The sequence below is a fragment of the Sylvia atricapilla genome, chromosome 1 (genome assembly GCF_009819655.1).
Source record: "Sylvia atricapilla isolate bSylAtr1 chromosome 1, bSylAtr1.pri, whole genome shotgun sequence".
Lineage (NCBI taxonomy): Eukaryota > Metazoa > Chordata > Aves > Passeriformes > Sylviidae > Sylvia > Sylvia atricapilla.
The window spans coordinates 58,955,842-58,971,657 of NC_089140.1; the positions used below are offsets into that span (position 1 = coordinate 58,955,842).

Consider the following 15,816-nt stretch of genomic DNA (forward strand, 5'->3'; position numbering starts at 1 on the left):
TAAGAAGGAAAACTAAAAATCTACCATTAGAAAAAACAAATTTATAGTATGAAGTACAGCAGTAATATTATTCTCCAGCAAAAAATACAACTGTAGCACTTATCTGTATTTCAATGAAGAGAAGACTGATAAAAGAGTCAGGCCTATGTATTTCTTGCTTATTTCTGGACATATGAGTTTCAGTTTGACAGTGTAATTTGGGAATCATAGACCTCAGTATTTGCCTTCTCCCAGAGAAAGAAGACACAAGCATCACTGAACTATGTTCCAATGAGAGTGTATCAACACATTGTACAGGAAAATCTCTAAAATGTTATTTGTATTTGTTTTCAAAGACCAGCAGAGAGAGACAATGTGCCATTTAGAATTAGTTTCAAACAGTATTTTAAACAATTCTTTCCTAAAGCAGAAAAGGCTGCAGACTTACTTCCTCTCAAGTTTGCAGCAACAGCACAATTGATCAATTTTAATTTTGTTTCAGCAAGTTGGATGCAAATGTCTTTTTTTAATGTTCAAATCTTTAATCTCTCAAGTGCAATATATCTTCTGCTCTCAAAGGCTATTTTAGACTACCTCCTTTTGAGTCCCAATGCCACATACCCTACCTAACATGTAACCATTATTGTCAAGCTTCTGTTGAGAAAACAGAAGATTCCCAAGTAGAAGGAAGAGAAATGAACTGAGTACTGTTTGACTACCTTCTGCATGGCTAGCGAGCACAAAGTATCACCTACAGACAGCAAGTGTCTTATCACACAGAAGTGTGCAAACCAATCTCATCCCACAGTGGAAGATAAAGAGATAGTAAGATGCAGACTCCACAGAAAGGTACAGCTAAAACTACATCTTAGAAATTATGACAACTATTTTTTACAGCGCAGTACTCCATTTTATCACTTACTCAGCTGTGAGAGCTGTAAGTGTTTTCCTGTTTTCAGTTTCTAGATTCATCCTTACTGGCCAGGTTAAATGTTGGTTACTGTTTTAAACATGGCTGTTCAGTCCAGAGACAAAATCTCCATGCCAATACTATTGTTGAAATAGTCACATACAAAACATTTAACATTTACTCTAAGCCTAATACATCCACAGAATCTGATGAATTTACATAATGCATGTTATACTCATGCATACTTCCCTATCAGTTTATTACATTAAATAATTTCATTTTAAACACGTGTGAGAATTATTTATTAGTCAGAAGTTGTTCAGAATTCACAAGAAAAAGATTCTGTTACTAAAAGGCTTATCTTTGTATCAGGTAGAAGGGAAAATAACCATACACCGCAAACATTCTGGTTCCATTTTACTCTATTATTTGAAAATGCATGATACAAAGATTAAAATAATAAAAGGCCATCTTAATCCTGGTAATGGTACATATCACCTGTCTCTGTCAATGAGACATTTAAAAGCATCTCTTTATCACAAATCAATACACTCAGGGGACAGCAATAACTGCTTCAAGCAATTTGTATTATCGTTTCACTCTTGATGTTCCTACTCAGAGCAACTTTTTATGAATGGCGTGAAAATGGCAACCTGTCACAGTTGACTTTTTTCCTAAACCTCTTGCAATATTTTTTTCCTTTCTTAATATAATTATCTCCTTACTAAACATAGGTTTGGGTTGTAAGGTACAGCCCACAGTTGAAGTTTTATTTCTTTAAAATTGAGAGTGCTCCCCAACTTACATTAGAAACATTACTGATTAAGTGAAGAGCTATTTGCTTTGTTTAGAACTGAAAGAATCTTGTACAGAGAGAAGCATTGAAACTTCTGGTATCTTCTCAAGAGGAAAATCTCTTGAAAATATTTTAATTGCTTGCAAAAATCCCTGAAAGAGTGTTCTGGGTACTGACTGGAACATCAGTTACCTTGTTCTACCACCACTGGTAGCCTGAATAAACTACAGCAATCTGTTAGAAACACTCCTTAAAACCACTGTGTACCTTTAGCCAAATATTTTACAGCAAAATAATCTGGAAGCAGTGAAAATTAATATTTAGCTGTGAGACAGAATTGAAAAGGTCTGAAGATGAACATTGATACTTCTAAGACAAATGCCCCCATTACTACCTGTAACACTCCTAGCTAAAGGAAGAAAAATTTTACTTTCAAAAGGAGACTGGAGCAGAATTCACTTCTTGTTCCAAAATTCAAGGCAGCAACATATGAAACACATCACAGTAAAAACTTCTAGATATCTGGGTTTAGGCACATCTATTTGTAAGTTTTTTTCAGAACAGAATCAGGCAATTCCAGAGTAAGACTAACTTACCTTATTTTTTGGATTGGATGTGTTCATTACGCTTCGTGTTTCCTTGCCTGTGTAAATAACAACACCAATTACAGTTCCTGAAAAACAAACAAAAATCCAGAGGTGTCAAGTAAATGAGAGAAAATTCTCTCAAATTAAAACTTGCACTGATTTAGTTCCTTAAACAAATCAATTGTATGAAATACCCCCAGTATTTAAGCAAAACACTGTGGGGTGCTGTTTTTCAGAATGTAAAATGAAGAATCATTTTAACTTCTGCAATGAACATCCATAAAGATGATAACATGCTTTGCTTCTTTTTTTATGGAAACAATACTTCCAATGAAAATGGTTAGAAACTCGTATTTGAACTTAAAATGTCATCCAACTGTTTTCAGAAGTTAGGATACCATAAATGATTGCACAGGGAATAAGAAAGTGAGTAAACTCGTGCTGAACACATCACACATAATTGCCTGCTAACTCTGCCACCTATAATGATGTAAAATCTGGTTCAGCAAATTAATTACTTTGATAGACTGTTATACAGAAATATTCTCTTCATAAGCTTATAAACATTTTAATTTTAAAACTATATTTTCATTTGAATTATCTTTTAGTCAGTTTTTACACTATGGTATGGGAAAATTTTGCTTCAGCATCATTAAATAAATTTTTATTTTAAACAAAATTTTATTCTTTTATTAATATATCACATAACACTTTCTAGCATAAAAACCTCCCTTTATTTCTAATACTTCATTAAGTGACCTGAAATGGCTTTATGGCAGTACAAGCAATAACATGATACTTTTGGTGGTCACTATGCTAGAAAGAAAAAATAAACATAACTTTCAAAAACTCCCTGCTCAGAAAACTTTAAAAAAAGTAGAAGTATTACATATTTTTCTGACATTAACTTAATTTGTCTTTCGCAATTACAACCACAAATAAGATCTGCTACCACTAGTCTAGCAGTGCAACAGGTCAGTACAACAGGTCCTCTTCAGTTTTTCTTCTAAAAATTGAAGGAGCACCCAAACAGAAAAAAATATGATAGTGAAAGATGTTTGCATTAAAGATGTCTGCATTTACTCAAAAATAAAAATGCATTCTGGTTTAATCCCACGCAGCTAAGTTTTGTGCAGCTGCTCACTCACTTCCTCCCCAGAGCATCAACAATAGGATGCCAAGGAGAATAAGGAAAAAAAATTTAAAAGAAAACAAAAACAGCCAACCAACCAATCCCTCCTGTCCAAAAACACCCCCATCATAATTTATGGGCTGAGATAAGAATGGTTTAATGATTGAAACAAAGTAAAACATAACAACAATACTAGTAATACTTGTGATAATATTCATGATTATAAATACTGCAATGAGAAAAAAAGCAAAAACAACCAAAAAAACTGACCAAAACCCCCAAAGACCTAAGTCAAACAAGTGACGCATAGTACAATTGGCTCACATCCAATGATCAATGACCAGGCCACCCCAAAATTCCTCCAATAGTCTCTAATACATAACTTCTGAACTCTTTCTATTGTCTTTAACCAATGTCCACATACCCCTCTGAGGCACTTTATTTTGGAGTGATCCTGAGCTGACCTCTGTCCAATAGTGAGAATGTATTGGACAATATGCTGTAGGGAATCTCCTCCTGCACACTACAGCAACATCTGCCTTCATAGGTATTTAGTTCAGTAGAAGCTGGGGAGGGCTCTACATTCCAGATGGCATGTTTCTACAAAGTTTTGCATGACTAGGCTGCTGCAGCTCAGAAAAACTACCTGTCCTACTTGTCTCATATTTTGCTCCTAAAAGTTAGTTTCAAAGGTAAAAGTCAGATAAATTCCATTCTGACTACTGAACTTCGAGCACAATTTTGGTTAGATCTGACTAAACTGCTGTTTATAACAAGTTGTTGATCTTAGATTTTAAACTTTCTGGCATTAGCACAGTATCAGTGGTAACTAACTGTTCCTTAGATCTGAAGTACATTGGTGTAGGGAACTCCATTCCTAGTTTCACTGCTCTCCCACAGTGTTTGCACCAGGGACAGTTCTGGTGTCCAGTAACATGAACTGAATCCAATCTGGGATTTCTGAAAGCACAGCTGTACTGTAAACCTCAGCTTATTTAAAAGCAACAACAAACGTATTTTTATGCATGGGGCCTCTGCAAACTGGGTTTTGTACACTGGGCAATCACTCATAGGTACAGGCAGAGAGGTTAATGAGGGGGACAGAAGTTAGGAGATACCACTAGAACAAATGTGGGCCTAGGAAAAAAAACAAAACAAAACAAAAAAAAGCAGATTTGTGATAGTCAGACATACTCTGAACCCTGTGTGTGATCATGTCAATTCTGTTATCTCCCATACATGAACCATATAAAAACTAGGGTGGGCTCAAATTAATTGAAGTTCTAGGTAGGAGTTGGCAGAAAATACTGCTTTTGACAGCTGTGCAGTTATATAAAATTGTTCTGATTTTACCTAAAGTGACTTCACAAGACTGACATCTGCCAGAATTATGATGCAATTTCATTAATACAAACCTTCTCTTAAGAGGTATCTCAGCAGGTTTCTCAGAAAGCTGCATTATCGTGTTCAGCATGTGAACCATACTGAGCATTACCACAAGTGAAGAACAAAAAGCTAAAGCCCATACTGTAGTGGACCTTTTGAGGCTTTTTAAAATTTAGCTACTAATTTTCCTCTCTCCCTTTCTGAAATGAAACCTACCAAAGCTTTCAATAAACACAAACACCAGAGTCATTGATGCCACAAGCACAGATGATCTGAAAGTTAAGTAATTTAATCAAAGATAAACTAAGATGTTTTCAGAATACAGAGTGGTTTAAGTAATTTGCTTATATTTAGAGGTGTTTCTCCAGGGACAGCAGTTTCGCAAGTTCTCACTAACCAAAATTCCCTTTCCTTCAGGCACTGTTATTAATTCCACAGTGACAATACAGACATTAAGAATGACAGAGACTCTGTGCCTTACTGCAACTTTTTAAAAACCTGCTAGAATGCTGCCTGTAAGTGGAAAAGTCAGAATATTTTTTCCTATCTCACTTATTAAAGAAGAACAAAAGGATGACTGCATGCTTTGGACTTGAAAGAAAGGGGTTTGATTTCCATCCCTGCCAGACGCTTCCAGTGTGATCCAGGCACATTAATCTTTGTCCTTTTTAGGGTTAGGATAACATCATACAGGCAGTCACCAGATCTCTGTCAGAGCTTTACAGCAAAGGGCAGAAGACCCTGCAGATTGGGTATCAGTAGGAATCTCCATTTAGATATCTAAACTATCAGTTTTGAAACTAGTTATATATTAGTTGTGGTAAAATGGATTTCCCCCCCCACTCCCCATTTGGCTCATTGTTATTCTAAGGGGTAAAGAGACCTACTAAATCTAAGGAAAGTAAATGTCTTTCAAATGTACAAATTTGAGTAATCTCACTCTCCTGAACATTATATTTTGATATAATAAATGACATGGAATAGTTTACTTTTGCATTGTTTGGAATTACACAATTTTGTTGAATCAATTTTTTGGTTCCCAAAATTCATGAAGAAGATAAAAGGTCTTAAATTATACAAATACTTTTCTTGTCACTTCTTCTGCTCTAGCAATAGGTGCTTTTATTTTCTGTAGAATCCATTATTGTAGTATTCTGATATTTTCATGAGCTTTGGTAATCTGCATTCAAGATGCAGTTGATAAGATTTCTTGAAACCTTTACACACTTAAATTTACTGTTACTGATCCGCAAAATAATTGATTTGTGGTCTCTCTCTTCTAGAACTGTCATGGCATCAGCAACCAGAGCTCAAGTTTTCTGAGGTATTTCCCCACATAATTCCCCAAACACTTTTCCCAGCCTAACCTTGACCCTCTGTATCACCTTGACAAATAGCAATGGCATCTACCCTGGAGATAGTGGGCTATCCTACCTGACACAATGTAGTTTTTGTAATATGTCAGAGTAGTATCAGGAAATTCCAGTATCTATTAATCACTTGGAGGAGAGCCCCCGCACCCAAAAATCGTCCTGTATGTCCTATACAAAAATCATATTTAAAATAAATAAGGCTTTGTATCTGCAACTCAGGTACATATTCCTTTCCTGGCATCAGTGATATAGCTCTCTGTCTCCACTCCTGAGACAGACACCATCAGACAGTAATATGTCAAGATAAGACTGCAAGGTTGACCCAGAACACTTTGTAACAACCTCCAAGGGGTTGGAAAGGGTCCAACAGGGTCCCAATGAGTCACACATTTGCTTAGCGTAGTAACAGATGATTCCAGGCTGCTTAGAGAGCACTGGAGGAAGCAGCCTTCCCAGCCAGACGGCATTAAAGACTGTCACACTGAAGAGTCTTAGGGTAAACAAAGAGCTGTACAGGAAATATTGCAGGGCCCCCCACTACCTGGACTCAGGCCTCAAACCCCCTTTCTTGAACCAAAGTGGAATAGCAGTAGAATTATTGGGTTTGCACACTGATGTCATCGACTTTCTTTGGTGAAAAATACCTGTTTGTAACAGACCTGTGAACCTAGACAGTAAGGACACTGCAATCAGATACGAGTGTGGGTGAGGCAGCTGTCTATAGAGTAGAAAAACTGCAGACTCTCACATGCTACGGGCTGTTTATTCTTCTGTTTTCATGGAATCCTAGTGTCACTTGTCTGTAGAAGCAATGCACAAGCATATTCTTCCACTAGATTTTTCAGATAGAGTTAAGGGCTGTGACCAATTATAATAGAGGAGGGAATGCAGAGTTACCTGAAAACTTGTGTAGGCAGAGTCCACCTTTGATATACTTCCATGGCACGTTAAAACAAGTCAGCTTATAGGTGTTTATAATGCAGTCAGACAGTGACCAGCATATTTATTAAGATTTTCAGTTGCCACAAATCTTGGAAATTAAATTATGAAGTCTACTTTAAAAAAATCTCAAGCAAATTTAAATAGCTCAGCATCAAGTGTTCGAATTTAGTTATGTACATTCAACTTGGAAGTGAGATGGAAACAACTGAATGATACATCAGTTATCAACCAGACCTAGAACATCTTAATTTTAACAATTTGCTAGATGTTTTACCTTATAGTCTTTCTCATGACTATATGCACAGTGTACCTCTAAGACTTTATAAATGCCTTCTTAGATAAGCAATAGACTGAAAGCAATAATTTCCTACTTTTTGCTGAAGGGCTAATCCTGTCAAATGCTAAAATTACATCCACAGAGATCCTGAGTAATTCTTAAGATCTGGATTTTTGCCCTAAAGGACAAGAGAATGAAAGAGAAACACATGAGAGAAACACATTACCATGGTATTAAATTGTAGTTAATACATGAAATGAGGTAAGTGAAATGAATGCTATGCCAAAGGTTAGATATAACTAATGTCATAAAATCAGTTACTGAAAGAAATTATTTTTGTCTGGTACCTTAATTCAAGCTAACTTCTGTATGCAGACCAAGACACCATTTTTAATTTCTTGATCACATTATTTTTCCCTTTAGAAGGGGTTACAGCCTTGAAGAGCCATTCAGTATTTTTTACTCTGCCTTATTGAGTGAGTTTGCCCTTAGTCTGCCTGAAAGTCTTATTTCACTGATTTCACTGCTAAAAAACTATGTTCCAACAAGAGAATTATCTTTTCCTGTGTTTTTCGACTGCCACCATTAATAATGAGCTTAAGTCCTTCACAAATAATTACACTTCCACAAGACCCTCAGAAGTAAAAACCTCAAACTTATCCTAAGATATAAATTTTAAGGAGCACAGTTTCCATTATTATGGGTGCCAAATTTAGATAGCAGATCAAGACCAAGCAGTCAATAGCTACACTTCCAAACAAAATCGTGGAAAGGAAAACATGAACAGCTTTCAATTAACATTCAAATGTACTCATTCAGAATGACTGACTTTGCAAATGCATACTCTTTGAGTGTAGTTTTCCTCCATACATAGATTTGAGGAAAAGGAAACTCAAACCAAGTTTACATGGTATTGAAGCATCTTTTTATACAAAGTTAAAGATCTTGGCTACCAAAGTTAAAAACCTAACTGAGGACAGCTTTAGGCATCATCCCTTTGGCCAAACAGTTTTCCAGTGCAGTCAAACCAATCAACACTAAGAATCAAAGAACATGACTATTTTTTCAGCACTAGGGAAAGAAGTGCTCAGTCCTACACTCCTCTGTTACCTCCTCAGAATTCATCTCTTCCCCACAGCCTTCCAGTGGGCCCCTCAGTGATGCAAGAACGGACAGAACGGACTTCACAGAACGGACTAACTTTACAATTTAGCTGGACACTCAATTTTACTTTCTTCCTATTTCTTGGTTGTTCCCAGTTGTTCAAACTCCCCATCTTAAATACTAGTTCTCTTCAGAAATCGTGCTCTCTCAATTCCTTATTCTCAGTCTTCATGCAGAAAGAATAACCACAGCTCTTTAGATTTTTCTTACATAGAGCAAAAATTAAAGAAAATAAATTTCTGCTCTAAAACTCCCAAATTTACAACGGCTTAAAGTCTGAATACAGCATCTAGGTATTGTTGTGTACTCATTTATTATATCTGGGACATATATGAAATAGTACTAATATTTAGATCCCAGTATTTTTAAAGTACATAACTTTATAACTCATCTATTCTTTCTGATTAAGACTTTGCCTAATAGAAGACATTAATTACAGAGTATACATGAAAGAAAAACTCCTGAAAAATGCAAAACCACCCTTGCTTTTCAGCATGGAAAAGCATCCACAGTGAGCTGAACAAAATACCTTACAACTTTATGTTTTAAGTAAATCAAAAAGGTCAGCGATTTTAGTGGGCTACAAGGGGCTGCACTACTGAAAGATCAGAATTCAAGTTAAAAAAACCCCAAAGCTATTAAGGAGGATTAAAAATGGATAAAAATATTTTGAGCAGCATGATGAAACCAATGGGAAGGTAGAAAAGCAACAGTTTAACAGTCTGGAAGGTAAAACTATTTTACAATATGAAATAGTAATGGCTTTTGAAAAATAAGGATGCACTTCCATGGAAGTATTTAGATACATTAGCAGCTTGTATTGCAGCACTTACCTGAAGCAACAACAGTGCTTGCCCATAATGTATTTTCTATGCTTAGGCTTTCGTGAACTGCAGGATCACTGTCTTCCTGTTAAAAGTAAGAACAGCTAATAAGTAAATCACCATCACAAAAATTTAAGAACCATGTCAAACCATCTAAACAACTGACACAGGATGTTTGCATCCTTGTACCTCTCACTGTATAATAGCATTCATTGCACACACATGGACACAAATAACTTTCTACAAAGTGAAATAATGTTTGAAGTTCTTATTACTTCTATCCAATCATATTAAAAGAACTAGTCAAAACTATTTTAAAAGTAACATATTCTTTTCCTCAGATGTATCAAACTGCAGAACAGTATGTTATAGCGTGCAATTAAGGTGAGTTACGAACACTAACTTCCCAAAATTAACATCCTATTCTGTATTTAAATAACCTGTAATTCATACAGTAAGTTATGGTCATCATCATTTTACACCTGATAAACATTACATAAACTTCAGGGAATAATATTTAGACTTCTAAAATGAAATGCAGGCTTGTATTATCTTACCACATGCTTACAAAATATATACTCCTTGGGAAAATACTTCCAATAGAAAACTGCTTCCACAATTACTTTAAACTTCCCCTTTTTTTCCTCTCCTCTCTCCTCCCAAGCAATAATGATCTGCAGATTGTAAACAGACAATCTCTCATAATCAATTTGGAGCATGTACAGATTTGTTACTCATTAGCAGCTGTGAAATGTGCTGTTTACAACTAAAGGAAACTTTAGGAGGTAGGATAATCAAGTGTATTTGATCAAATTACAGACTGTTGCTAAACATTTTGCAAGAAAGGGGAAATGACTTATTTATCAAAGTACACAATAAATTCTACATATTGTCAATAATCAAAACAGATGCACATTTTTCATCTCTATTTTGAAACAACCACCAAGCACAGGATGAGCTGCATAGACATTTCTGTTTCTAAAAAAATAAAAATCTCCAACTAAACACATAAGTTTTTGTGCATAGATCGAGATCCCTATATGGCAAGGAAACTATAGTTCTTACTCTCCTAAGTGAGGAAAAATTGTTGTTTAAAAGGCATGGAGAACCAGCTGTCAAAAACGAGGGTAAGAGACGGAGGATATGAAATAAGCCCCAAAAAGAAAATCACAAATTTTTAAACAAGACTTATATTGATGATCCTGTGATTAACTCAGTTGGTTAGGGCATGGTGTTAATTATGCCGAGGTTATGGCTTCAATCCCCATTATGGGCCACTCACTTAGAGTTGGACTTGATGGTCCTTGTGGGTCCCTTGACAATTCAGAATATTCTGTGATTCTGTGAAGAATCATCAATGTTCTATAAGATTAGCTTTAAATTAAGGAAAAGGAGAATTATTTTTTGATTCCTACCTCAGGATTAGTACTGCAAGAATTATTTGCTATACTCCTAAATCTTAATGCTTAGATTCTTGGTTTGATTTATAATTGTTCCCACATTATTTGGGTTCTGTGATTATTTCTTGTGTTTATTCCAAACAGAAAGTAAAAACTGGAAAATGTTTAAAAAGAGCAATAAGGGAAGGGAGGTCAACATAGCTTCCAAACTAGATATGACTAAATAAATCTGATTTCTAATGGGAATATGACAGACATGTATGAAACAGGCACCTAAAAAGGGAGGATAGATACTGCTTATTTTTACCAAAGGAGAAAGAAGTCATAAATAAAGTCAGCAAAACTAAAATAACAGGCAATCATTCTTAAAAATGCACTTAACCTGTGTAACTTCCTCTCATTTCAATGTTAAAAGGTTACAACACAGGTTCAAGGGTGAACTGGGTAAGTTTAGAGAAGGAAAATTCATTGTGGGTTACTTACAGAAAATAGCTCTAACTCAGGAAATTTCCCACATCTTGAGTTAAGACATGGATGGCTCTTTTGAGGAGGTACTACCAATCCTCATTCTAGTTGTATTCTGCTTCCCAGCACTCTGCTTGTGGTTATTGTCAAGAGCAGGATACTAAGCCAGGTAAATTCTTTGTTTTCCCTTATTCTTCAGCTGGCAGATTTTAAGACTGAATTGTGAAACTCTTCCATATAACAAAAAGAAATCAAAAGCCCTGCAATGCTCGTGGAGAGCTGACAATGAGCTCAGGAAAAGAATCACTTGTTCAATGTCTCCCATTGCTACAAGATTTTGTGAAATACCTTCTTTTAGGTCATTCAAAATAGCAAAACATCAAATAAGCTCTCTCTTCATTCATGCTCATCCACAGAATGGTCTGGCCAATCAGTTATCTTCTGCTTATTTCATTATGGTACTTTCATGTCTTTATACCCTCACCTAACATTTTCAGCCTTCTACAGTTCATTCTATTTCCCAAATACCACACCTTCCATGCCCAAACAGATGACGACTTAACCTTCTTTTTCTTTTGTCATAAGTTACTCAAATGAAAAATACAAGGTGCATTTAAGGGTTATGAGTTTAGCAGTTTCACTCTATTTTTATTTGTACTTCTGGAGAGATGGTAGAGATAGATGAAGCAGGGAAAGACAAGAACTGCAATTCCTGAGTGAGACCAGACGTGTCTTAGGGAGAAATTTCTGCAATTTTTCTGACACTAACAGAACAATGTATGTTTTGGGTTAAATGAACTCCATCACTTGCTCTTGTAGCAGAAATTTGACATACAAGGGCTTCTTTGTCCAGCTGACAAAGTTTCCACTTAAGGACTGCTGGGTTGAATTTCATTTGGCAGCTGTATGTTTCTTGGTCTTTGAGTTCTGAATTAAGTTCATTACCAGAATAGTGCCATTCAGTATTATATTCAAGCTTCATATTCAGGCTCAGTTTTTTAATCCATGAGCAGCATTGATCATAGAGGTTTAAACTGCTTACAGTTTTAAGGTTTTTTTTTTCAGAAATTAGTCTCTAGCTCTTGCATGTGCAGAGAGAAAGGAAAGATGATCAGTGAAATAAAAATTGAATACAACCCATTCTCAGTCCTTCTATAATTAATTTCATGAAGTCCTTTCATGAATGCACAATGCAGCTGACCAAGGATCATGACAAATTTTGAGTCATTTAAAAAGTTTCAAAGCTATATATTTTTTGAAATTTTTGTAAGTAACAAAGACAGGTCTTTGAGACAAAATACCTAATCCTTGAGTGAACCAGTGACTATTTGACCTTTTCTATCTCTGTTGCTGTATGACAGGATGCAGTACAACAACCCCCATCAACTTTTGTAGGAAAGGGGAATACACATTAATTTACTTGAATCTCTGAAAGAGATTCCTTCCCCAATCCAACCCCACAGTTAATTTTTCTGGCTATGTTCTTTTTACTAGCATGTGTTTTGGACAGGGTCAGATTAGGTTCCACACACAGATTAGCTCCCTAGCCTAGCTGTCTGTATAGTTGTTACTGCCAGCATAAAGGAAGGGGAGTCAAAAAGATTTGCAAAACTTAATGCCATTCCCTTCATTAGCAACATAAAAGTAAGTCAGACTGAAGTGAACACAACCATTGCTTCAAAACAGGTAATTCTTTAACAGCAAACATGAATTAAAAAAATGATTTAATGTTCTCTCTACTAAAATGCAAGACATATCTAAGAAAACATCTGTATAATTACTGTCAGGCCAGGGATTCTACTCATAAATGAATACAGCTACATGCACCATGTTTTTCATCAGGGTAGGTTTTTTTAAAGCATCTAACAAGATGCTATATTGTAAAAAATTCTATATATTATACAATATAGTCCTGTACCATATGAAAAAAGAAAGATTATTGAAGTAGTTGAACCAAACTCAATGGCATTTATTTTCTAAGAATGCTATTAGAATATAAAAAATAAGATATATTTACAAAGTAAATGAAATATCCTTTTCAGCACAGAGGGACAGCAATATAAAAGAAATAAAAGGAAAATATGCTTAAGGGAATAGTGAAAGAAAAACACAAATTTAAACAAAAAATAGCCAAGGTTAAAAGCAAGAGAGACTTTCCATGATTCTATACAGAAGTAAGCAAAGGTTAAATAATACTAGCTATGCCAATACACACTGGTTTAATGCTCTAGAATACTCTAGGCTCTAACTGGTAAAAGTTGGGTTAAGAAGTATGGTTACTTTTTATTGTCTTTTCACAGATTTTCAGCATTGAAAAAATAGGTCCCTCATTTATCAAGCCTACAGAGGAACATCAGACAGAAGAGAAACTGTTGAGGGTTAGATTTGTTTCTTTTCTACTTATAGAATTTTTCCCATAAGTTGCTGGGAAACTAGCTACTGGGCACTTATAGGCACTCAAGCAGAACAAAGGGGCCAAAGGAGAGGAGCTGTAGCATCTGGCTACACTTCTTTGGGTCTCTGAAGTTTCTCTTGGAGGGGGAGATAATGTGAGTTTTGGGGGCAGGAAAAGGACAGGGCTGGAGGCAGCTTTGCTCTTTTGCCCTCAGCATCGCATTGGAGAGGACAAGGCCAGGCTGCTGCTTGCTGCAGGACGAGTTCACTGTCACCAGAAAGTCCAGCCCTGGGAAATCTACCATAATCTTCTCGTGTGCCCTGGAATTCTGAGCTCCTCCACCTGCCCTGCTGGGCCAGCCCTGACGTTCCAGTGATCCCTGTAGAGCTTCTGCTCTCATCCACCAGCCCAGGATGTTCCACTGGTCCAGCTCGGCACTATCGCAGTCCCAAGAGATCAGACTGCTCTGGGCCTTGTGAAACAAAGCCCCTCCAGGTTCCTGGTTCTGTGCTTATTATTGCTGTAGCTGTTGTTATATATACTTATATACTTATATATATATATACTCTTGTTATATATACTGGTAAAGAACTGTTACTCCTATCCCCATACCTCTGCCTGAAAGCCCTTTTAATTTTTTAAATGATGATAATTTGGAGGGAGGGGATTTGAAGTCTTCATTCCGAGGAAGGCCCTGCCCTTCCCTAGCAGACACCTGTCTCTCAAACCAAGACAGAAACTCTAGTGGCTACATCTGCTTACATCCTTGTATACCACTATTTAAAAATTAGCTCAGCCAAGACATGGATGATGCCCTTAGAACAAATAAAGCTATCTCATAAATTTCCACAAAACACTAATTTAGCTCATCTGTTGATTTTTGATAGGCTGTCTAGTTAATGTGAAAGGAGAAAAGGAATTAATTTTTGCCATTATTTAAGGGCCAGACATGATCATGCAAGGACACGCACTCACTTTCATGCCCTGACTGCATGTAACACACCAAAATATATGGAGAACAATGGAAAACAAATTCTTGTGAAGCTGGCAGATACCACTAGAGTACACCAAAGTTTTTATGCCTCCTGACATGATTATGCAGGTGTTCTGCGAAAGACATCCTCTGTCAGCTCTCAGGTTTTTTGTGCCCAGATTTGTACTTAGACCTTGCTCGCTTTTAAAAACTCCAGCACTGTGCTCCCAAGTTTCTGGTTTGTTTTATGGACACACACTTTTTGAAATTATCTAAGTTTGTCTTTTACATTGTTAGTACTCTGTCTCCATAATGGGGGGAAAAAAAAGAAAAATCAATGTGCTATTACCCTGTCAACCTACCCTTGCAGGAATTCTTTGAACATCAATGCTTAAGTAGAAAAAATGTATGCATTAGCATCACTAAGCACACTAATTTTTTTTGCTTTAACATAAAATAGAAATTAGATGCAAGAACTGATTTATTGTAAGAAGCAAGGGCTCACAGCAAAAGCAGAGAGATAAATCAGTAAACCAGTGTCCTAAAACAACATTTCACAATGCAGAAGGCACATCACTAACAAAAAACAACCTTTGAAAAATCTCTAGTGTGATTCACTGTGAACGAAATTTGAGGGCAATGGCCTCAGATGCTTTACATAGAAGTTCAAACTATCGTTGCTACTGAAACACCCCCAAAACCATTCATGCAATCCTGAAAGCATAAAATGTACCTTTTTTTACACATATTGGGATGTTTGAATCATACAGCTTGTGTGATGTGTACAAACAGAACCCACAACATGAATGATTGTGATGATTTCCCAGTGTCTCAATTACTTATACCAGAGTTGTTAAAAACATTCCAAAGAGTTCAAGACATATGTAGGAAAGTATACACCTAGCCACTGACAGGAATAATATGAATTTACAGCTATTAATAGAAGTTTTATTTGGACAACTGATCAATACAAGGTTTAAGTAAACACTGTTGCTTACTGCTTTAGAAGGTGTGAACAAATGACATTTACTTTGTAGGGAGCATGGACTATGTAAGGGGTATAAATTGGTCTTTGAGAGCCAGCAACTGCAATATCCCATTCACCAGCGTATTTACAATTGTGAACTGGAATTCCAATTACAGAACAAAATCTATTACCAATCTGAGTTACAGGTAAAAAACCCTTCTCTTTACCTCCCCAGCAGTTAATTCT

General features: G+C 36.1%; 1 protein-coding gene across 2 annotated transcripts in view; it reads right to left on the reverse strand.

The window, feature by feature from the left end:
• The window catches only part of ATP9B (ATPase phospholipid transporting 9B (putative)), a 152,600-nt gene that overhangs the window by 66,941 nt on the left and 69,843 nt on the right, over positions 1-15,816 (reverse strand). For both annotated transcript variants that reach the window (XM_066323671.1, XM_066323661.1), the window contains exons 10-11: positions 9,380-9,455; positions 2,282-2,358 (exon numbers count right to left, since the gene is read on the reverse strand). In XM_066323671.1, the coding sequence (XP_066179768.1) occupies positions 2,282-2,358; positions 9,380-9,455 (153 nt within the window). The remainder of the gene's footprint in view (positions 1-2,281; positions 2,359-9,379; positions 9,456-15,816) is intronic.